This window comes from Dendrobates tinctorius, unplaced genomic scaffold, assembly GCF_039654945.1.
Source record: "Dendrobates tinctorius isolate UK_male_01 unplaced genomic scaffold, ASM3965494v1 ptg000133l, whole genome shotgun sequence".
Classification (NCBI taxonomy): domain Eukaryota; kingdom Metazoa; phylum Chordata; class Amphibia; order Anura; family Dendrobatidae; genus Dendrobates; species Dendrobates tinctorius.
In genome coordinates, this window is record NW_027361801.1 from 6,908,132 (window position 1) to 6,933,208 (window position 25,077).

Here is a 25,077-nt window from a genome sequence, read left to right on the forward strand (position 1 = left end):
TGTTGACTGCTGTGAGACAGGAAGCGTGGGCAGTAAGCTAGACAGATCGCTGCAGCTCCACTCTGCTACCATTTTCTCTTGCAGGCAGCAGAGTTGCAGGGATATCTCCCTGCCAGCCGCACATGAGGGCAATCTGGTCAAGGACCCCCTGAAGCCTCGAGGCCAGATAAACAGGCCAGATTGCCCTCATTAGTAACCACCCTGCAGGGGCCCCCCTCCACCTCTGGGCCCCGGTGCAGCCGTATTGGTTGCAAATGCAGTATGTCCGCCCCTGGGTCCATCCCCTCCTCACCCATCTGGTCCCTTTTGCATCCTCCGATTCCCGCAGTGAACGCTGAATCCCTCTTCAAACTTCTGTGCAAGCATGCAGAAGGTTACAACATCATGACATCACATGAAGGTGCACAGGATTTCCGCACTCAGTTTCGAACAGAAGATGTGCGAGGAATCGACGGGTGACACAGTAAGGAGCTGAGAGGTGAGCAATTAGGTGAGTATATGTTTTTATGTTATTTTTTAAAAACTTTTAAAGGGTGTTTATGGTTGAGCAAAATGGTAACCAGTGTTGAAAGTGGATTTTTGTATAAATTTGTGAAAAATGTAATTAAACTTGAATATATTTGCTCATCTCTAGTCTGGATTATATTACAATGCACTGAAAATAACATGACAGGGAGGAAGTTAATGTATTGTAAAATGTTTTATTTTCTTGTTGATGACTCTTCATCATGTGCGCTAATAAAAAGTTACTCTTATGGTAAATATCGTTTGTTGCCAGCATATCGGCCACAGATGCTGCCCAATAGCAATGCTGAATATGTACACAGATTACAAGCTCTTTTCAGCTAAGGTTGTAGTAACTGATCTGAGGCTGGGTAGAACTTCCAAAGTGCACAGTTAGCATTTGATACTAGCCAACATCAGCTCCAATGCTTCAGTGACAGCTGTTGGTATTAATAAAAAAGCATTTTGGAATCCCAAGGCTCTTAATTACCACAGTGCAGCCCCACTATACATGCCAACTTCCATTTTTGCCATTATACCTCTGGAAGAACCTTTTTCTCCAGCCACAAGGGCAGCAGCAGCGGCTTTTCACTCCATTATATGTGATGTGCCTGCATCCGACACATTTAGGTGAGGGCTACAATCGAATTTACCTATCCCTTACCAGATGGTATTGCCCTATTTTGTGTGCACTTCTATGCCCCTCCAGAGTTTCTCAGTGGCAAAGCTGTCTCATGCAGTAGCTTAGAAGGACACACAATTCAGTGAAGGGTGAAGAGGCCAGGGTGGTAGTCGTGGTGAGGTGTTGTTGCATTCCCACACCCTGGTACCCCACAAAGGAGACATAAAGTAGAACACTCACTTTAGATTCTAGGGTTCCTTCCACTTCAGCCATCCCAGTCCCAGATTCCTGGTTCTCACAAACGACTCCAGAATCTATGTCTATGCTTAACAATTCAACTTTACTTAGCAACAGGGATCTTAGTACAGATGCAGCACAGTTCTCATGCAATGACATTCATGGAGCTTTCCCTGACTTCCCTGGCTATCTCTGCCTCTCCCGGCAATTTCTGCCTCATCCGTCAAACTCTGTCTTTATTGGAAATCTCTGCTTTGCTGAGCAGTCTCTGTCCCTTTTTGCAATATCTGTGCCTTTAGGTCCACCAGCTTCCTCCCATTCCCCTTGTCAGGTTTCAGTAGGAAAAGATGAAAGGCTCGCCATCTCAGCTCTGCCTAATCCCGGCCGTAGGCCCGGGATCTTTCTTAGGAATAGTTGCCGCTTAAGATGGTGATCACTAGCATACTCCTTAGCCTGGGATCTGTTCTTGCCTTAACACCTTCACACCCACGGCTATCTGACTGCCTTCTTTCACTGCTGCATCTCTACTCCTCACTAATCAGGAAGTCCCATCACTATATCCCACTGTCATGTAGTACACCCATCTTAACACCTCCCAGCCTAGAAAACCCCTTATGCTAACTATGCTTCTAACACTCTCATTCCCTATTTCTATGGTGCATCACTATTGTCCTATACTATTGTTACCTTCTATCCTATTCTATCCCTGATTGTATACACAACACATGTCAAGTATATACACATTACAGCAACAGTAAATAAATACATTAATATTTATAAACAATATGGAACTGCATGCATTTAATGTGAATACTGTTCCAAGATGGAGACGTAGATGACGGTCTCTGTCACCTCCTTAAAAAAGCAGTCTGAAAAATGTTGCTCCTGAAGAATAAATATGGGACCAACCCCTGGGGGGCACAGTTGGATGGCTGTATAAATCAAACCGAGATCGGTCAGCAATTCACGGACTGGTCAGCAGCTCTCCCGACTTGTGCATGACAGCTTCATATATTTCTATTCAGCTGTCAAGCTTGAGTTGGGAGACTTGCAGCCAGTCTGAGCATTGCGTTCTGATCTCATTACGACTAATACGGATGTCCCACTGTGCCATAAGGACAGTTTGATGATCAACATTATGGATCTTAGATTATGAGCTTAACTTACACCATTGTTAACATGAAGAACCAGAGGTGCACGACCCATAAACTTTTGAAAAGTAGCCCAGAAATCCTGGAATAAGGATTTGCCAAATTCCGTTGGACCCCCATTATTCCCCTTTGCTTATGTTTGAGATATCTTTGATTTCTATCAATGACACCTAATAAGGATGTTTAAGATTGAAAAGAAAATCTGGGGTACGACATCTGTATTTTGACATATTGTAGATTTATTTTGAGCTGAGACCTCCGTGAAGAAAGGAATCATTTTAGGCTGGTTATGTGATCTTTTTGTGGTACAAAAAGGCACATGGATGATGTATCAATAGGCTCTGAAAAGTTAGCAAACAAGTAGAAGTGCCAGGTGTAAAATGGTATGTAGGTAGAAGGACCTCATATAGTAGGTGGTCAACCGTGTGATGATGTCAATAAGCAGTTGAGAGGGGCCTCATTTTTACTTTTCCTACGGAACACTTTATTTTCACAAGATGACTCTGTGAGAACATTGCAATATATTGTATTAATGTACAATGTGCAATTATTTTGGCTCCATCAGTAGACATGCTAGCATCTTGTAGGCAATTCAATAAATCCAAAACATAAGTCTATATTAGAGACATTTTTTGGTTGAAGTAACATAATTTGCTTAAAATAAAAAAAAACACAAAATGTATTTGAAATGAAAGAAAGTCAATCCTTAAAACAGGTTCATTTATGACTAATTATGTTGCAGTATAGCCCTATAGGGATGCAAGTTAGAATGCGGAAAAAATGGTAAGCATCATAAGTAACGTACAGTAACTGGCTTTTTTTCAATTTTTTAAAATATTCAATTATTAGAAATCTCATGCAGTACTTGCATAAATAATTTTTACTTATGTGCAAAAGCATTTCTTCTGAAGTCTTTAAGATGGTTTAATCTAAAACAATAGAGGATACAATAGTTTTTATGAATCCTTGATAAGATGCAGAAAATCAATTCTGCTCAATTTGCTACATTAAGCCTTGGGGGTTTGTATGACATACATCTGCACTACATGCTTAGAATTCAAAGAAATGAAATCAAGATTAGTATAGCAAAAAACAGGTGTTATAAGATTAAAAAGTATAATTATTCTACTCAATTAATTTGCAAAATTATAGAGCTTCTTGTATGTGTTTGGTATTGTGGATAAACTCTGCTGAGGAATACAAAAAAACTTATATGAAAAGAAATAAAATGAAAACAACTGTGATCTTCATAGCTTACAGCTCCAGTATCTCTTCTTCTTGACCTTGGTTGTCCATCATTCACCTGTGCCCAGATAAGTAATACCATCACTCAATTGTGCTTATTGTGTCAGGCCGCACACAGCACAGAATGAAGATCTTCTCTACATATTCTGTGAATAAAACTAGGTGATTATTTTTTTAATTACCAATGAGTCAGGGCAAGGAGATGAGAAGCACCATAGTGGGCAGACAGAGAGGTGACAATGGGACATCATAACGTGTGTGGGTTGCACAATGAAAGCATAATGTGTGAGCATCATACTGTTCAGGGCCCGAACTGGCCATCTGGCAATTCTGGCAAGTGTCAGAAGGGCCTGTGTTCGTGGGTTGCCTTGTCTACAACATTTATATCAGAATTTGCATCCTAAAGACTCTCATACTGTTATCAGTATGGCTCCACTGGCTCCGTCACTTACCCCAGCAGGCCACGGGCATCCAGTTTGTCTGTGACCTACCGAAGACAGGCACCAACACGGAATGTTGGGAGTGCAATGATGCCACAGCACCGCACCACCAGCATCCACTGCGAGAATGGATAGAAGAGGATTCAGATGCTGCGGAGGATGAGGTGTCTGGAAAAGGAGAGTATATAGATATTTTTTTATTTTTTTATTTTTGGGGTTTGTGGGGAACCATCACACTGTATAGGCTGCTGTGAGTTGGACCATCACAGTATGTAAGGGACTGTGGGGTGGACCACCATACTATACAGTGTACTGTTGGGGAACCATCATACTACATAGTGAACTGTTGGGTGGAACATCATAATGTATGAGGGAATGTGAGGTGGACTGTCATATTATATAGAGGACTATGAGGTGAATCATTATACTGTACTACATAAGGGGCAACAAACATACTACATAGGAGCTGTGGGGTTAACCATCATACTATATAAGGGGCTGTTGGAGGGAACATCATGCTATATAGTGGGCTGTGATGTGGACCATCATACTATACAGGTTGTTGGGAAGTAAAACATCATACTAAATGGAGGTTTTTGATGGTACTGTCATACTAACTGTACATGGCTGGCCGGAGGTGTGAACATCGCATACTTGCTGTCACATGATGGCTGCTCCCAATGCTGGCACAGGAGAATGAGGATTCAGAATTCTGAAGTTACATAGACTTTCACTTCAACCCCTTTAACGATCAGTATGGTGGTATTAGCAATTTTGTATATGCCTGCAATATGTGGTTATGTTTTGTTGATAATTGTCTGTGATATTGCAACGTTGTTATTTTGATATTAGAATTATTTATTCTTATATAGTGATATATATATATGACACGATGTGCAATCCAGCATACAGAATAAAACACAGCTCTGTCTTCTAAGGTAAGCAGACTGTTCTCTGTAGTCAAACTTTTTTATTTGTGAAGAGTATAGAACATGTGCGGTAAAACTGCAAGGAATACAAATAACATGCATAAGTATTGGGCAGATGATCATAGCTAACACAATCACAGAAGTGTACATTGAGATGCAAGCATTACATAGGAATGCATTAGTTTATGATTACATTTACTGAAAACTGGCAGCTAAAGGGTTAATGCCATCTCTTGGCTGCTAGACAGTAAATAACACCTCTCTGAATCACTGCATTGCAAGAAAGATTAAGCTTACCAGATATGCTTTAGCCGGGTAGTGACTCAAGTTGCAGGAAAAACAAAGGTTACACAGGAGGACAAAATAACATGTGCATCCTATGAGATCCACAGAAGCAAAATGGCCCTTCTTCATCCCAGAATACATTGCTTCCTTCTCACAAAGCACTGCTTTAATCCCATAGTGCATTGCTTCTGTTAAAGTCACAGGCTTTATAATGCTATTGAAGACAGTGCTATAAATTCAGCCACCACTAGATGGTGTTATAATTAACCCAGCACATAATAAAACATTCTTTGCCCTATTAAGAGGGCAGAACACTCCCCGCTTGGCATTAACTAATGCCACTTACAGGCTCTTTAGGCGAAACCAATAGAATTAGCTCCGCAACTGGTCTGAGGAATAGTTTACTCTTCCCAGCCTTCCACACTTTGACCTCGACCTTGCTCACCTTCTCATCTTTGCTTGGGAACACCTTGGTGATGAGGCCCAGACGCCACTCATTTCGATGTGACTGACTGTCCTTCATGAGCACAATATCACCGGGTTTGATGTTCGGCTTGTCGATCTTCCACTTCTTCCTAGGCTGTAAGGTGGAGAGGTATTGCTTTCTCCATCTGTCCCAGAAAGTATTGGAGAGACTTTGAACTTGTCTCCATTGACATCTGTAGAGGTCCTTGTTGCTGAATTCTCCCAGTGGAGCGCTAGGAGTGTTGGTTTTCTGAGTAACATGGCGGGAGTGAGAATGGTTGGATCTTCAGCATCACTGGAGAGTGCAGTCAATGGTCTGGCATTTATGATAGCCGAAACTTCTGCCAAGAATGTAGTCAAACCTTCGTGTGTGAGTCTTGTGCTACCTTCTTGCAAGAAGATAGAGTCTAAGATTCTGCATGCTATTCCTATCATCCTCTCCCAAGCACCTCCCATGTGAGAAGAGTGTGGTAAATTGAAGGTCCAGGTACATCCCTGTTCACTCAGGTATCTTTCCACACTGGTAATGTCTAGGTTGGAAGGAATTTGGAGTTCTTTCACTGCTCCTACAAAATTTGTGCCTCTGTCAGAGTGAATGTGTTTCACGGTGCCTCTGATGGCAATGAAGCGTCGGAGTGCATTTATGAAACTTGATGTGTCCATGCATTCAATCACTTTGATGTGGACCGCTCTGATGGACATGTAGGTAAACATAACTGCCCAGCGTTTTGCATTTGCTTGGACTCTTCTAGTATGCTGTGCAACCACAGAGCACAGCCCGAATACATCCTGTCCAACTTTGGTAAAGGGAGGATCCGTACTAAGTGTCTGATGGGAGATTGGCCATCTTTGGGCTTTGAGTCGCGTCGCGGAGTTTGCGACAAGTCACACAGTTGAAGATGAATTTACTCACACATCACTTTGCTCCGACTATCCATAGTCCAGCATTTCGTAGATTCCCTTCGGTAAACAATCGGCCCTGATGTTTCACCAAAACATGATGGTGCTGTACGAGCAGAGTAGTCACATGGTGATGACCAGGAATTTTTACAGGGTGTTTTTCCATGAATTCCACCTTGGCTTCCTGAAGACGACCTCCAATTCTTATCAGCCCATTTTGGTCAACTATTGGGTCAAGCTTTTTCAAGACACTGTCTCTAGAAATAGGTTGACCTTTGTTAAGGTTGTCTACTTCTTTGGCGTAACATTCACGTTGTATGGTACGAATTATCGTGTTTTTGGCATTTTCCAAGTTCGGAGCGGTAAATGCGTATTTGCAATGGTGTGAACCTTTACAAGACTTCTGACTGGTGGGTAAGCGTTGCCTCTGGGGTTTAAATGGTAGAGGGGCCATACAACTCTTTGACTCATCTCTTACCATCTCTCGATCCATGATGTCCAAAAACAATCTGTCTTCTATGGACATTGCTACCTTGTTGCCCTCTCTTGTTCTGTGGAAAACTGTGCACCCTATGTGATCTTGGTCGCCGTCACATGAGTGGTCTTCACAGGAAGGATCAGCTAATGGACAAGGTAGAGGAGCATTGTGTGGCAACTCTTTTACCAGGAAGCTACTCTTACACGGCTGGAAGAGAGACGGACCTCCATTTTCAAGAGTATTGGTAAGCATGCTGTTAACTAAGGGTGGCTTGTGTGCTCCTCCTAGGCAGATGTCTCCTATGATGACCCATCCAAGGTCGAGCCTCTGTGAGAACGGAGTGTTCCTGGAGCCATTTATACATTCTCTAGCTTTGTGGACTTGTAGAATATCTCTCCCCAGAAGTAGAGCTTTTGGGGTTCCTGGATCTAGTTCAGGTATCAGGTGGACTGTACGCTTTAGATGGGGGTGATATGTTGCCACCCCCCGTGAAGGTATTACCTGTTGTCAGGAGTCTGGTTGCACTCCAGGATGGTCGGCAATGATAGGCAGGTCTGGCCATCTATGGACTCCACTTTGTATCCGGTTGCTTTTCTCCCCGCCGTCTCAATGGTACCTGAACACATCCTCAGGGTGTAGGGAGAACCAGGGCCTATGATGCTGAAGTTGTCAAAGAAGATGGACTGTTATGAATGAGTCACCGTAGGAGGCAAAAGCAGAAATACAAGCTAAGTCCAGAAAACCAGAGAAGTTGGCAACTATCAGATTGCAGACCCCTGAACCTATCAACACAACTAGCAGTAGCCGTGGGGGGTTCCTACGATGCCCTAGACCCCTCGATCACAGCCGGAGAATTAAATAGGCCTAAAGAAAGAAAGGGGAAATCTAAACTGCCCCAGAGCAGACCCCAAAGCAATATGCAGCCCCCAACATATAATGACGGTGAAGCAAGATGAAAATACTAACACAGACAGAAAGATAGACTGAGCAAAGCCGGGGCCCAAAACTACCTAGATAGGAAAGGACAGGAAGGCTGCTGTCTGCAATCTGCCAAACCCCTATCAAAGACATAAGCCAACAAGCTGATATGAAAAAGGCCCTGAAGCAGCTAGGCTTCAAAAACTAAATCAGCACTCAGGTATTTTCAGAAGACAGAGCTAAAGGAATTCAGCACACCCCAGCAGGGAATGGCAGAAATCCAGAAAAACAAAGCAAAACAAAGTCAAAGCACCAAAGCAAAAGGCCGAGCAGCAAACTTAGCTTTAGAGGAGCAGGAATTCAGACTGGTCTCCAAGGATCCCACAGAGAAATCACCCGCAGGGCAGAAGGGCGTCGGCAGCCTTATATCCAGTCAGTAACTCCACTCAGCCAGTCATCATCATCAGCCTCAGGTGTTTGATAATCAGGCTCACTACCTTTCTTTACCAGAAGAGGGAGTTCCTCGGGCCTCAGTAATGAAGGGGAAAATGAACTCACAACAATGGACCTGGCTAGAGACCTGTTACTTTGGTCATCCAGGATTGCATAAATCTTGAAGGCTTTGTCCTTGCGGAACTTTGCTAGGTCTTTGATGGCTCCATCAGTGCTGGCACGAGCCGGTGTGTAATAGTCATGTCTAGTGTGTGGTGCATCACCATACCTGTAAGACGCTTGTGACTCCGGATAGCCTGTGAGGTACCTTGTTGGTGAAGAAGGTGTCTCTTTAAGATGGGATGGGAGCTGTATCTTCTTTTCAGTGGAAAGGTAGCTGTAGTCAACCTCTCTGTGCTGGACGTCTCCTTGCCTATGGTAGTGAAGCTCAGGTTTGCATTGCTGGTAATCGGCATGGGCTGAACGATATGATGCGCCAGGGCTGTCATCTATGCTGGAATGTTGATGGACGTACTCTGCGACACGTTGTGCTGGATCTTGCTGCTCTAGATCTGGTCCGAGAATGTTGCTGCGTCTTTCATAATCAGGATCTTTCATAGCTTCCAAATACTCTGCTTTAGCTATTGCGGCTGCTGTCTCTTTGTCTGCCGCAAGTCTTTCTAGCTCTGCTTGCAAATGTGCAGTTTCCGCTTCTCTCTCTGCATGCAAACGTACGGCTTCGGCTTGCAGGCGTGCAGCTTCCGCCTCTCTGCCTGCAAATGGGCGGTTTCTGCATCTTGATCTGCCTGTCTCAGCTTTAGATGCATCTCTCATTCGGCGAAGGAAGATCTTGCTTTGTCTGCCTCAGCCTCGGTGTGAACGACTGCAGCTAGCTCTGCTAATGACGGTCTGCTGGAGCTTGCTTGTGACCTCGCTTTGAGTGAGGATGTGCTTTTCCAAGGCATTGTGCATTTGGCTGAGTACTGCTGAGTATATTGGAGGGAAACAGTCTGTGTATGGCAGGCTTCCGCGTGGCGGGAAAGATGTAGCACTTCTTGGCGGGCTGCAGTGGCGTTCTGTGGCTGCATGGTGGCTGCTGTGATACCCGTCTGCAGAGCAGTGGGTGTTAGCGGTCCCGTACAGTCTATGCAATCACCACGTGCGACAGGTGGTCCTTTACTGAGCCCTGGGCTTGTCTCCTGCGGCTGTATGGCGGCTGCTGTAGTACCCGTATGCGGAGCAGTCTGGTGATAACGGTCCCTTACAGTTTGAATTCACTGTCACAGGTGTATGGCGATCTGTTCTACTATTCTGCCTTCAGGCACGCTGACACGATGTGCAATCCAGCATACAGTATAAACCACAGCTCTGTCTTTCATAATAAGCAGACTGTTCTCTGTAGTCTAACTTGTTTATTTGTGAAGAGTATAGAACATGCGCGGTAAAACTACAAGGAATACAAATAGCATGCATAAGTATTGGGCAGATGATCATAGCTAATACAATCACAGAAATGTACATTGAGATGCAAACATTACATAGGAATACATTAGTTTATGATTACATTTACTGAGAACTGGCAACTAAAGAGTTAATGACATCTCTTGGCTGCTAGACAGTAAATAACACCTCTCTGAATCACTGCATTGCAAGAAAGATTAAGCTTACCAGATATGCTTTAGCCGGGTAGTGACTCAACTAGAGAAGTTGCAGGAAAAACAAAGGTTACACAGGAGGACAAAATAACATGTGCATCCTATGAGATCCACAGAAGCAAAATGGCCCTTCTTCATCCCAGAATACATTGCTTCCTTCCCACAAAGCACTGCTTTAATCCCATAGTGCATTGCTTCTGTTAAAGTCACAGGCTTTATAATGCTATTGAAGACAGTGCTATAAATTCAGCCACCACTAGATGGTGTTATAATTAATCAAGCACAAAATAAAACATTCTTTGCCCTATTAAGAGGAACCATAGCTTTGACTGGAAGGCCAGCAGTAACCAAATGAACCGCATGGGTCTGAGCAAGACTCTGAAATTGATGTCTTTGCCTGGCAGACCCAACTGCGGTTGGAGCAGAATGGAAGACAGCAGACAAGGCTTGGGATCTACCCTGTGCAGTGGTGGAATCCTAATGCCTAACAGTATCTACCCCAAAAAGAAATCACTCACTCAGCCCCAGATCCCTAAAAATCAAGACGCTGCAGGCACCATTTATTGTTACAAACTTTGGATTTTTTTTTCACCACTTAAATAAAAAAGAACCTAGACATGTTTGGTTTCTGCTAACTCATAATGACCTGGAGAATTATGATGGCAGGTTAGTTTTAGCATTTAGTGAAAATGGTAAAAAAAAAAACACAATTGTGGAATTGCACTTTTCTTGGAATTTCACCGCACTTGGACTTTTTTTTTCCATTTTTCAGTATAATATACGGTAAAATCAATGGTGTCATAATAAGTACAACTCGTCCTGCAAAAAACAAGCCCTTATACGGCCATATTGATGAAAAAAAATTAAGGCTCTTGGAAAAAGATCAAAAAGCGAAAACGCAAAAATGGAAAATCCCCAGGTCGTGAAGGGGTTAATCTAATATATAAAGCTCAAGTGTATGTATGTATGTATGTATATATGTATGTATGCATGTGTGTATGTCCAATTCACCAAACAATTTTGCCCCTATCTACATAACGGGGAAAAAGTGTGTGTATCAAGCCCCGCCCCATCATTATGATGTCATAATGGTTGACTATGGGATGGAGGATGTGTGATGGGTATATGGGCACTGGACTATGGGATGGAGGATATGTATAACGGGTATATGGGCATGGGACTATGGGATGGCTGATATGTATGATGGGTATATGGGCACGGGACTATGGGATGGAGGATATGTATGATGGGTATATGGGCATGGGACTATGAGATGAAGGATGTGTGATGGGTATATGGGCACTTGACTATGGGATGGCGAATATGTATGATGGGTATATGGGCATGGGACTATGGGATGGAGGATGTGTGATGGGTATATGGGCATGTGACTATGGGATGGAGGATGTGTGATGGGTATATGGGCACGGACCTAAGGGATGGTGGATATGTATGATGGGTATATGGGCACGGGCCTATGGGATCGTGGATATGCATGATGGGTATATGGGCACAGGACTATGGGATGGAGGATAATTATAATTTGCTATAACTAACCACAGTCAGTTACTATGCCCGGGCAGCGCCGGGCTCTTCAGCTAGTATACACTAAATATAATAATATACACTAAAAGTACAGCGCTTAAAAAAGATTACAAAAGGTGAAATAATGAAAGAAATGCATAAAAACAAAACAGTATAAAATAAAAGGGAATAAAAGACAGATAACTTTCATGAATTGGATCCTTGAGAGCTTCTGGTGAAGGAGAATTCTGCATGAAGTATGAACAGATATGTAATACTCATTACTTATCCTGGGGTCTGACATGGATATTCCTTAGATGGCATGTTATAAAGGGTCTTACCAGACTACTCCCTTCTCTCTCTACTGAGATAAGAGGAGGACGAATCATTAAATTTGATTCTAATTCAGTTTTAGTGCTCATTTCTTTTTTGGGTCATATTTTCCCCCAGAAACCTCCTAGATAAATAATATGGCCATCATCTTACTGAATATCCTTCAAGCATTCTATACATACCACAGATGAATATGATATATTCATAGCTTAAAGTGATATTACATTCCTGTGGGTTGCCAGCTAATTTAACTTGCAATTTTACCCACAGATGCAAATAGGCTCCCTGATCATGGATATATCATTGATATTTTTTTACCTTGTCCTGTCTGTGGAGTGCAGATGGAGCAGCTACACAAGGTGAAAGCATAACACCTTAGCATTTGACAACTATGTGACAGTGGGGGGCATACAGGGGCACATTTGCTTGCCCAAATTGTTATCCAACATTGACAGCTACCTGTTAATTACTTTGTATACACACTACATTTTTGCTCTCCATCAGATAACCTGCTTTAATTACCTGTGCATAGTGGATGGTGCAGGTCATGATCCAATACCCCCAGCCTTTCTTCTGTATAATTCATAACTACACTTTTGACTTGTGTGCATGAAGTCAAAAAAGATGAAAATTATTAACTAATGTGTTTGAACTCAGAATGCTAGAAAACTTCTCAAAGCTTTTTTCCAGCCTCCTTCTTCTAGGTTTGTTTTAGCACAGAAGAGAGCTTTCTGTGTTGGTGTGTGACCAGTGATGTGAATGAAGGTGACTGGCCGATTTGGTCATTTTAGTAGTCCTCCTCTATCAAGACTGATTCTTAAAATATAGCATGGGGCTGACATAGTTATTGAAAAAAAACAATCAACACTCTCAGCACTGGTAAGGTGGCGATGCAAAAACTCCTCTACTGTGTTGAAATAAATCAGGAATTTGAAGTGCTAAGCCCAAAATGGGCATTGACATCTTGACATCAGGGAAGCTTTTTAATTTATGCATTCATATTAAATCAACTTTTTTTTAAACCGGACAGCCAAAAAAAAAAAAAAGTTTTATTAGCCCTAAATAAAAGGAACAAGAAATTCTCAAACATCTATATGTCAAGTTTAATTTTAACTTTATGATATTTTTAACTACTATGGATTTTTGTTCTTTTTCCATGACATTGGCAGAGTGCACACCTAATAGAAATAATTAATGTAATGTCTGCAACTCAAACAGATGACATTGTCATTGTCAGTGCCAATGTCACAGATGAAAAATAAAATCTGTGATATTGTGACATTAGCGGAGCACAATGGTAAATAAATAGTACAAGTCATCTTTGTGTTCTCTACATGCACCATTCAAGTTTTTTCTAGTTTGACGTGAGCTAAGCACATTCCTGAAAAAATATATGTGTACTATCACATTTGTTGCTGCCTGTGATACAAAATTGATTTCTATTTTTTTTATCTGCTTTGACCCTGTTATTACTAGTGATGAGCGAACGTGCTCTGTGTTATCCGAGCATTCTCTGGTGTTAACCGAGTGTGTTCAGCATGCTTAAAAAAATATGTTTGAGTTCCCGCGGCTGCATGTCTCATGGCTGTTAGACAGCTGCAACACATGCAAGGATTGTCTGTTTGTTACGCAATCCCTCCATGTCTCGTGGCTGTCTGACAGCCAAGAGAAATGCAGCCGCGGAGATTTAAACATATTATTCGAGCACGCCGAAGATATTCGGTTAAAATACGAGCATGTTCGGATAACACCTTATCCGCGCAAGTTCAATCATCACTAGTTATTATATTTCCTCCTTATTTTTATTTTTTTGCATGGAGTATGTGCTTTTATAAAATGATTTTTATGGTACAATTACTTTGTTGTGGTTTCTTCATTTTTTTATTGTATGAACCTGTAACCGGAGTAGTGAATACTGGTAATTTACTAATCCTAATTATTCTTTTTGTCGCTATTTGCCATTTAGCTGAGTAAATAAAATACAATTTTGCATGTTATTTCTCAGAAAAGCTGAAAACATGATAATGGCTGCATTTTCCAGTTTTGATTCCAAGCAAATAATTGTTAGTATACATCTGTATTCTACATGCATGCTGTGATTATTATTCAGATTATCTAAAGAATGTATTGCTTTATATTGCCGCATGGAGAGTATCTAGGGTTATAATGACATAATTGACTTTTCAGCCCAGATTTAATGATAGTGATGTTCTTGTTTTGCAGAATGCTTGACCAGAGAATGAAGTGGACACTGCAGACACTTTTGTCCTTCTGGGTCAAAAATCAATTATCATCTAAATATCAACCCAGCAATAAGACGTGGAACATAATGAAAAATCACATTCTTTGTTCCGTTATCAGGGAGCAATACCTAACATTGCTGACCACATGTCTTCACCAGAAGTTAAATGTTTTCCTAAAACAGAATCCAAAATAGCTATTCTCAGATGATGAGTACTGTTAGCGGCACAGGGATGTTATTCAGCCTGACAACAGTTACGCTAGATTTCAGCATACACAATGGACTGATGGCCTGGCATATTAACAGCAATGTGACTTTAAACCAGAGTATGCCCACATTGCATCCCATGAATGCATCGGAAGAAGAGAGGCCATCCTATCCTTCACTTGACAAGAACTGGTCTGCCCTTTTGACATTGATCATCATTATATTAACGATAGGGGGAAATATTCTTGTCATTATGGCCGTTTCTTTGGAAAAGAAACTTCAAAATGCCACCAACTTCTTCCTCATGTCGCTGGCCGTGGCAGATATGCTGGTGGGAATTTTAGTCATGCCAGTGTCCCTTATAGCAATTCTATATGGTAAGTAATCATTCTGTATTTCTCTTTTATTTTCTATTCTTTATTTCTATTCCTCAAATTGTAATATTATTATGTCCCATTTACATCAGTATAATTTTAGGTGATGAGAAATCATTAAAGTAAATGTCATGGTGAACATATAGTCCAATCCCCCAGCAGTTTAGGAAAAAAATGAGCAGTTTGATTTTTTGAAAATATTTGATATCATATAACCTAGGATTTATTAATTTAATTCCTTGTTCATTCTAACATTAGACGCAGGTGATCCTGGAAAGCAATTTAAACTTTCAAACACTCCTTAGGACTGTCCATTGGACTACTAAGTATAGGACAAGCAGGGATGTACTGAGAATTAATGCATCACCAGTTAAAGGGAACCTGTCAAATAAAATAATACTACTAACCTGCAGATATGGGGTTATCGGCAAGTTAATATCATTCTTAAACCGTGAGCCACTGAGAGCTCCGCTGCCAGGAGGAAATGAATTTTATTTCTCCTGTCAGCCTCAAGCTTTCAGTTATAGGGCTGCAGCCGGCACACTTTCAGTCACCATTCAGTGCATAGTGAGCAGAAGGAATAAAGTTCATTTCCTAAGTGTGGCGGTCTCATGTTGTCAGTATGCTAGTAACCAGCCCATTTTTTTAACATGGCAGGTTTTCTTTAACTTTTTATTCTTGTAAAACTACACATTTGTTTCACTTCTGCCCCCAATGCTAGGCCCATCTACCTCTTAAAGTGGTTTTCCCACTAACAAAGTACATTTTAATTAATTGATCTTATGATCTTACTGATCTAAATAAGTTCCACAATTGAATGTGTTAAAAAAATGTTCCTGTGCTGAGATAATCTTATATATGTACCCCTCGTGTAATGGATGTGTCTGAAAAATTCAGGAAGACACTCGGATATAGCACAGGTCCTGGGCAGGGGTGGAAGTGGAACGCCCTGCAGGGCCTGGGGCTACTCAGTACCGGGCTGGTCAGGCTTTTTTAAAGGGGAAGTGTGTCACGGTGGTGATAGTGACCCGGTCCGTGGCCCTGGATGTCCAGTGGTGATGATGGAAGTTCAAATGAGGGGGAAGATGGTAGGAAAAATTATAGGGAAAGGGGAATCGTGATGCCACCCATAGTATTCGGCTAGGGGTAGCCAACGCTGCTATCTGCTATACAGATCCTCTGGAACGGTGGTGGTGCGGCAGCAGCAGCAGTGATGGTGTAGCTCTCCACGGGCAAAACTGTGTCCCAGGGCAGCTAAGATGGTAATAGTGAGCCAGTGACGGTGAAAGCAGTGTATGGCAGGCGAGATGTAAATGAGACAAAGGACACAGTTGGGTGCAGTTTCAGGGTCTTTACTCACAGTTCCTGCATGCGGCAGCCCACTTGGTACTGTGTCCTCTGGGTAAGGGGTCCAGCCAACTCCCAGGTACATCAGGAACATCTTTTCAGGACTCCTCTTTGTGTTCACCTTTCTAGGCCACGTCGACTCTCTGCGCTGATCTCTTCTCCTCTTTCCTGCCCTGCGCCTTCGCAAACAGTGTCCCCAAGCCAGCAGCCACAGATCTTACCGGGTGACGTGGGTCAGGCCCTGGGATCCTCTATAGCTACCTTTGCCAGGAATGAATGCGGCTGCAACTGAGGCACTTAAAGTTACTTTAGTCTCCGGCTTACTAGCTGAGCCTCGTTCATTGTTCTCCACTAGGCTTAGGGGCCGGCTCCCTTACTATGGCCTGGTCCTTCCTTTTCTGGATACGGGCCCCACGGGTGGCTTATCGCACTACCCGTGCCTCGAGGACCCCATCTATTCTCCTGAGAGCTTCTTTTCTTCTCGATGTGTCTCCCTCTGACTCTTACTCTCCCCACGACCGTCCTGCTCATCCGCTTTCCTGCCACCGACTGACTGGATCTTCCAGAACGATCCTTTACCTCTGGACTAGCTCCTTCCGCTAACTGTCACCTCTCTTTCACTGATTGGATCAAATACCTCACACCACCTCCTAAGCTCCTCCCCCTCTACCTACCTTTCCCACTCACCTTCCAACACCCTTTCCTGGCCAGTCTGGTGTGTGTTGGGTGCAAGTGTTAGGAGTCCTGAGTGGTGCTCCCTTCTTATCTGAGGGTGGGATACCACACCTCTGGATGAGGTGCAGTACCTCTGTGGCGACTGGACCCTCAGGGGCACCACAGAAGCAAACTAGTACACATACATTTCTGCAGGGGATTGCAGCTGATGTTTTCTGTGTGGTAAAATGAGTTTTTAAAAAGGCAAGGAAATGTTTTGAGGAAACCACCATCTGTGATCCCATGTTGTGATGTCTGTATACTCTCTTCTGCTTCCCACGAGCTGCGGTATATTCCTGTATGGTCAGACACAGCCATTACACAGCACACAGCAGGGGCACATTTCTAAGATTATCTCAGCACAGGAACATTTTCTTTAAACACATCAAATTGTGGAAATTATTATTATTCCAAGATCATTTTATTATAGTGAACTTTATTCATGGGAAAACTCCTTTAAAGATAGGTGACAAGTTCACTTTAACTGTCATTGTATTTTTTCTAGCTTTTATGATGGGATATGATTTTCTATCACAAGTAGAAGTAATTGTAACACACCAATTTTAAGTGATTGGATTTGCTTGAGAAGACATTATCCATCACAGGGATCCTTGCTGCCAAGAATTTATCTTTTCAGCTGGAACTGTCTGAATTTAGTTTAAGTGAAAATCCACATTTTTATGAATTTAGGTCTTTAAATTATCAATTTCATACCATTTCACTAGATGAAAAATAAGTTTTGGAATAACATATTTTCTGGATGCAAAAAAAAATAAAAAAAACTATACAGTTGTTATTGAAATATCACTTATGGGTTTAAAAACTTATGAGTAAAAATAAATACATTCTTAATTAAAAATTCAAATTCACATTTACAATTTGACATGCTTTTTGTACATAAAGTGTATATTTTATTTTTTTATTTACTGTGGATATGAAAGTAGATATGGATTTTTTTAAGAATTAAAATTAATTTAACTCAACATTTTTGTGTCTAAACATTAATAGCCTGTTGATAATTGATGATCATAAAACCTCTTTAGTTTACAAGTTTACTGAGACACATTAATTCTGATGAATGAGAAAAAACTCTTGCACTAAGCACAGCAGTATGTATGGATCAGACTTTATATTTGTAAGCCTAAAGGAATGTTTACACTGGTCTTTTGACAGAATTGTGTGAGCAGGTCCACTCAAACAAATGGTGGAATGGTTTGAATATTTGTATAAGGCTCTCAAAGACGCAAGCGGTTAAAGGAAGAAACACATTTTGCTTGTGTTTTTTCTGCTCAAAGGCACTTAATAATTTACAAAAGAGGTCAATGGAAAGACTAAAAAGACTCGCAGAAGATGACTAGGTATATTTGAGTGCTTTGATCATATAACCCCTGAGTGACAGAGACAATTTGGTACTTAATGACCAAGCCAATTTTTACAATTCTGACCACTGTCACTTTATGAGGTTATAGCTCTGGAATAATTCAATGGATGTTTTTTCCTGACATATTGTACTTCATGGTAGTGGTAAAATTTCTTCGATATAACTTGCATTTATTTATGAAAAAAATGGAAATTTGGCAAAAGTTTTGAAAATGTTGCAATTTTCAAACATTTTTATCTTTGTATCATTAAATCAGAGAGAGGTGTCACACAAAATAGTTAATAAGTAACATTTCCCACATGTCAACTTTACATAAGCACAATTTTGGAAACATATTTTTTTTGTTACGACATTATAAGGGTAAAAAGTTGACCAGCGATTTCTCATTTTTCCAACAAAATTTACAAAATCATTTTTTTAGGGACCACCTGTTTGGCATCAGGATTCTCTGGCTGCACAGGCAAAATCCCAAGCCTTATCTGCCTCTGTTGTCTCCCATTCAGGCTCAGCCACTGTAGGCGCTGCTCAGCATAGATGTCGGTCTCAGTGTCTTGCTCAGGCTCAAGGTGTTTGGTTACTGCTGGCTCTCCTGCTAAGTCTATGGTAACCAGCGATAGGTAGCTGCAGCTTGACGTTCCTGGAGTCTAACTCCAGAAATAACCTTACTGAGCATATCCGTGATGTGGCTTCTTCTTATTGGTGGTCGGCCGTCTCCTGCTCTGGTGATGTGGCAGCTCCGGATTGGCAAGCGGGCGATGTCTTGGCCCACTGAGCGTGAGTATTTGGGGTGGAGACTTTTGTATAAAAGACCCTGGGTGTGCAAGAATCATTTTGTGATTCTGAGTGTGAGTGGATACGCTACTACTCTGTTTACTAATGTGTGTGTGCCGCTCTTATTCCAGTGACTGTGTGTCTAGGCGGGCAGTGTAGGGTGGGAATTCCGACGCTTGGCATAGCATCTGTTTCTGTCATGTGTGCAGTAAGCACAGCTGAGTTACAGAGCAAGTCCAACCTTGGGTTGTGATTGCACTTTATAATTTATTTTCATTTAGTGCAATCCGCCAAACGCCACCTCAAATTTGAAGTGAGTTTGGGTGGTCAATTTTACAGAAAATACCCAAAAGTGACACCATTCTAAAAGCTGCACCCCTCAAGGTGCACAAAACCACATTAAAGAACTGTATTAACCCTTCAGGTGCTTCACGAGAACTAGAGCAATGTGGAAGGAAAAAATTTACATTTTACTTTTTTCACAAAAAAATAACTTTTTTTTATTTTCACAAAGGTACCAAGAGAAAATGGACCACAACATTTGTTGTGCAATTTCTCCTGAGTACCCCAATACCCTGTTTGTGGGGGATAGCCACTCTTTGGGTACATGGCAGGGCTCAGAAGGGAAGGAGCACCTTTTGACTTTTTTTAATGCAAAGTTGGCTGGAATCAATGGTGGGTGCCATGTCGCATTTGGAGACCCACTGATGTACCTAAACAGTGGAACTACTCAATTCTAACTCCAACCCTAACACAACCCTAACCCCAACACACCCCTAACCTTAATCCCAACTCTAACCATAACCCTAACCACAGCATCAGAGGGACATCAGAGGTACCAGGGGTGCTCGGGGGACCCCATTTCTTTCTTTTCTGATGTGCTAGATCATATCAGAGAAGAGAGAAATAAATGGGAAACCAGACTTTTTTTTTGCATTCGCATCAATGGGGATGGTAAGAACCAACCAAAATCATTTTCTCTGGGGTTTATGCTGTGTTCTGCTTTTTTTATCATTTGCCGCCTGACCTTGGACTTTGCCTATTGACTGTTTGTTTGCCTATTCCCTTTGTATCCATCTGCTGTAATTTCAGACTTCTAATTTCGGACTGTGACCTGTTTTCGCTCTTGTACAGCCCATCTGCCTATTATATACACTCTTGGTATTTGACGCCTGACTTCTTGACTCCCCTGCCTCACGGCTTGTACATGAGAAGTGACAATAGCCGGTGTCACAGGGTTCCAGAGAACGCCAATAAAAAGATGCTCAAATTAAAGCTAAAATGGGCTAAAGAAATCATCAAAAAAGTGATCAGGAATAAAAAAATGTTTTCAAAATTGCAGGGAAAAGGAGCGATTTCTGAAGTGTCTTCTGCATGAAAAATGAACATGTTTTACAGCTAAAAAAACATGTATTGTGAACAAGCTCTAAGGGGTCTCAGAGGTTAGACCTAAATTAGTACCTCCCATTGGACTCCTAAGTATAGGACAAGCAGTGATGTACTGTGAATGAATACAATTTTGGCAGATCTGCTAATCTCTAGTAAGAACTTTATTTTATACCATTTCAGAACCATTTTTTAACCATTGTAAATTTATTAAAGGAACTGTTTAGTTGTTTAGTCTAAGAATAAAAGTCTGCCATCACTTTATGACTGCAGACTGCCAAATCATGTACACACTGTCATGATCCCGCTTTAAGCTATGATTGAGTAGTAACGGCATTCCTGTAGTCACATGCTGACTAGTCGCTGCCAGCTCCTCTCAATTCTTCTCTATTGAGGAAAGCAAGATTAAATTATTTGGCTTAACAACAAACATGCAAATCATATACATGCAGTCATGTGATCACCCACTTGCAGGGATCATACAGGGGAATCATTACAGTCTATGCAATACATTCTGCTGTTTAGTGACTGCAGACTCTTCTTTTTAGACTGGACAACCCATTTAATTACTGTCATTTTCATTAATCCCATGATTTCAGCTTAATAAATTGCAGTTTAAATATTTTTCAATCTAAATTTTGATTGATTTGATCTGCTTACGTTTTTGTGCGAACTCATCTATCATTTAAGAAATTTTTCTACAAGGTTACTGCCATTAAATCACATACGCTTTATAGATTCAAGGAGTTCTTTTGAAGTCATTAAATATGACAGGGGGTAAGGCCAAGTATAATGGAGCTTGTACAATAATTCTACCTGTCATCTATTTATTTATAAGAAAGTGATTTATTAGCTGAAACTTGGGGTGGGTGTATATTCTGCACTAGTGAGACAGATAAATGCTGTGCTAAGCGACTTTGCTTTCATAAAAAAGAAAGAGTGGATAAAGTAATAACAACGTAGGGGCAATAGAGTATTCTGAATAAAAAATATTCTATAAAAATATACTAAGATATGGAAGAATTTTGAATCTCTTAATAATTTTGCAAATCCAACAGAAGGGTCTTGGCAAGCACTTATTTACAAGATCAGGTTTTAGATTAACGTATTTTTCAGACTATAAGATGTAGTTTTTTCCTCCACAAATTTGGAGGAAAATGTGGGGGTGTCTTATAGTATGGATGTACCTGCTGTGGCTTTGGATAGAAAGGTGGGGTAGCAGCATTGGTGGAACAGCGGGTCACAGGAGGCAGGAGCCGGCTGCTGCAGCTAACTCCTGTGCCACTGCTAAAGAGAAATGAATATTCATTGCTCTCCAGGTCCATGGGAGTGGACAGCAGTGAATATTCATTTCCGTTTAATAGTAAACACGCGATTAGCCGCAGCCGCCTGCTTCCTGCAGCTGCTGGGCTCTGAAGTGTTCCCCCTACTTATGGTAATGAATATTCCCTGCTCTCCACTCCTATGGGCACGGAGAGCAGTCAATATTCATTAATAGTGTTGAGCATTCCGATACCGCAAGTATCGGGTATCGGCCGATACTTGCTGTATCGGAATTCCGATACCGACTTCCGATATTTTTTCAATATCGGAAGTCGGCATCGGAATCGGAAGTTCAAAGTTGATTGACAGCCTGACGTCATCATGATGCGCGGTGTGTGCGCATCATGATGCGCCGTCATTTCGGGCCTTCCGGGGGTCTCTGCCGGCCTGCCGGGGGGCTGTGTGGACTGCCCGGGGTCTGTACCGGCCTGCCGGGGGGCTGTGCCGGCCTGCCGGTGGTCTGTGCACCCTGTGGGGGTCTGTACCGGCCTGCCGGGGGGCTGTGCCGGCCTGCCGGTGGTCTGTGCACCCTGTGGGGGTCTGTACCGGCCTGCCGGGGGGCTGTGCCGGCCTGCCGGGGGGCTGTGCTGATGTCCGGGGGTCTGTGCAAGCATCGTCCGATGGGACTACAAGTCCCATATGGCGATGCCTGCTACCATGACAGTGATTGACACATTAGCCAATGATGGGACAGTAGTAGTCCCATCATCCGGCTAATGTGTTAAATGCTAAAAAAAAAAAATACTACATACATACTACATGCATGCTACATACATACTACATGCTACATACATACTACATACATACCACATACATACTACATACATACTACATACATACTACATACATACCACATACATACCACATATATACCACATACATACTACATACATACTACATACATAACACATATATACTACATGCATGCTACATACATACTACATGCTACATAGATACTACATACATACTACATACATACATACTACATATATACTACATGCATGCTACATACATACTACATGCTACATACATACTACATATATACTACATACATACTACATACATACTACATGCATGCTACATACATACTACATGCTACATACATACCACATACATACTACATACATACTACATGCTACATACATACTACATATATACTACATGCATGCTACATACATACTGCATGCTACATGCATGCTACATACATACTACATACATACTACATGCTACATACATACCACATATATACTACATACATACTACATACAATACATTCATACAATACATACATAGACATACAGTACATATAACATAGAGTAACATACTTACCAATACTTGTCACATTGTTCCCCGAAGCCATTGTCTTGGCATAAAGTGAGACTAGGGACTTTTTTTTTTTTAAGTGGCGGAGGAATACAGTGCGGAAGGATACCTACCTTCCGTCATTGGATTCCTGCAGCCCGTAGAGAACGGCAGCAACAGCTGATGCTGCAGTTCTCTACCCAAGATCGTCGTGGGACACACTCGTGGACTGCTTCGGATCGTGGGTGAGTATTTTTGTGGTTTGTTATGTTAATATTTATTCCGTAAAAGACAATGGCTTCGGGGAACAATGTGACAAGTATTGGTAAGTATGTTACTCTATGTTATATGTACTGTATGTCTATGTATGTATTGTATGAATGTATTGTATGTAGTATGTATGTAGCATATATGTAGCATGTATGTAGCATGTAGTATGTATGTAGTATGTATGTAGCATGCATGTAGCATGCAGTATGTATGTAGCATGCATGTAGTATATATGTAGTATGTATGTAGCATGTAGTATGTATGTAGTATGTATGTGGTATGTATGTAGCATGTAGTATGTATGTAGCATGCAGTATGTATGTAGTATATATGTAGTATGTATGTAGCATGTAGTATGTATGTAGCATGCATGTAGTATATATGTAGTATGTATGTAGCATGTAGTATGTATGTAGCATGCATGTAGTATATATGTAGTATGTATGTAGCATGTAGTATGTATGTAGCATGCATGTAGTATGTATGTAGTATGTATGTAGTATATATGTAGTATGTATGTAGCATGTAGTATGTATGTAGTATGTATGTAGCATATATGTAGTATGTATGTAGCATGTAGTATATATGTAGTATATATGTAGCATGTAGTATGTATGTAGTATGTATGTGGTATGTATGTAGCATGTAGTATGTATGTAGCATGTAGTATGTATGTAGTATGTATGTAGCATGCATGTAGCATGCAGTATGTATGTAGCATGCATGTAGTATATATGTAGTATGTATGTAGCATGTAGTATGTATGTAGTATGTATGTGGTATGTATGTAGCATGTAGTATGTATGTAGCATGCAGTATGTATGTAGTATATATGTAGTATGTATGTAGCATGTAGTATGTATGTAGCATGCATGTAGTATATATGTAGTATGTATGTAGCATGTAGTATGTATGTAGCATGCATGTAGTATATATGTAGTATGTATGTAGCATGTAGTATGTATGTAGCATGCATGTAGTATGTATGTAGTATGTATGTAGTATATATGTAGTATGTATGTAGCATGTAGTATGTATGTAGTATGTATGTAGCATATATGTAGCATGTATGTAGCATGTAGTATATATGTAGTATATATGTAGCATGTAGTATGTATGTAGTATGTATGTGGTATGTATGTAGCATGTAGTATGTATGTAGCATGCAGTATGTATGTAGTATATATGTAGTATGTATGTAGCATGTAGTATATATGTAGTATGCATGTTGCATGCATGTAGTATATATGTAGTATGTATGTTGCATGTAGTATATATGTAGTATGTATGTTGCATGTAGTATATATGTAGTATGCATGTTGCATGCATGTAGTATATATGTAGTATGTATGTTGCATGTAGTATATATGTAGTATGAATGTAGCATGTATGTAGTATGTAGTATGAATGTAGCATGTATGTAGTATGCATGTTGTATGTATGTAGCATGTATGTAGCATGTAATTTTTTTTTTTTTTTTTTTTTTTTTTTTACATTTAACACATTAGCCGGATGATGGGACTACTACTGTCCCATCATTGGCTAATGTGTCAATCACTGTCATGGTAGCAGGCATCGCCCGATGGGACTTGTAGTCCCATCGGACGATGCCTGCACAGACCCCCGAAGCCTGCACAGCCCC

The 25,077-nt window shown here is 41.2% G+C and overlaps 1 protein-coding gene across 3 annotated transcripts in view; it reads left to right on the forward strand.

Moving 5' to 3' along the window:
- Positions 1–25,077, forward strand: part of LOC141048077 (5-hydroxytryptamine receptor 2A-like) — a 1,077,348-nt gene that overhangs the window by 796,680 nt on the left and 255,591 nt on the right. For all 3 annotated transcript variants that reach the window (XM_073543452.1, XM_073543450.1, XM_073543453.1), the window contains one exon: positions 14,342–14,944. In XM_073543452.1, the coding sequence (XP_073399553.1) occupies positions 14,566–14,944 (379 nt within the window). In that variant the 5' untranslated portion in view covers positions 14,342–14,565. The remainder of the gene's footprint in view (positions 1–14,341; positions 14,945–25,077) is intronic.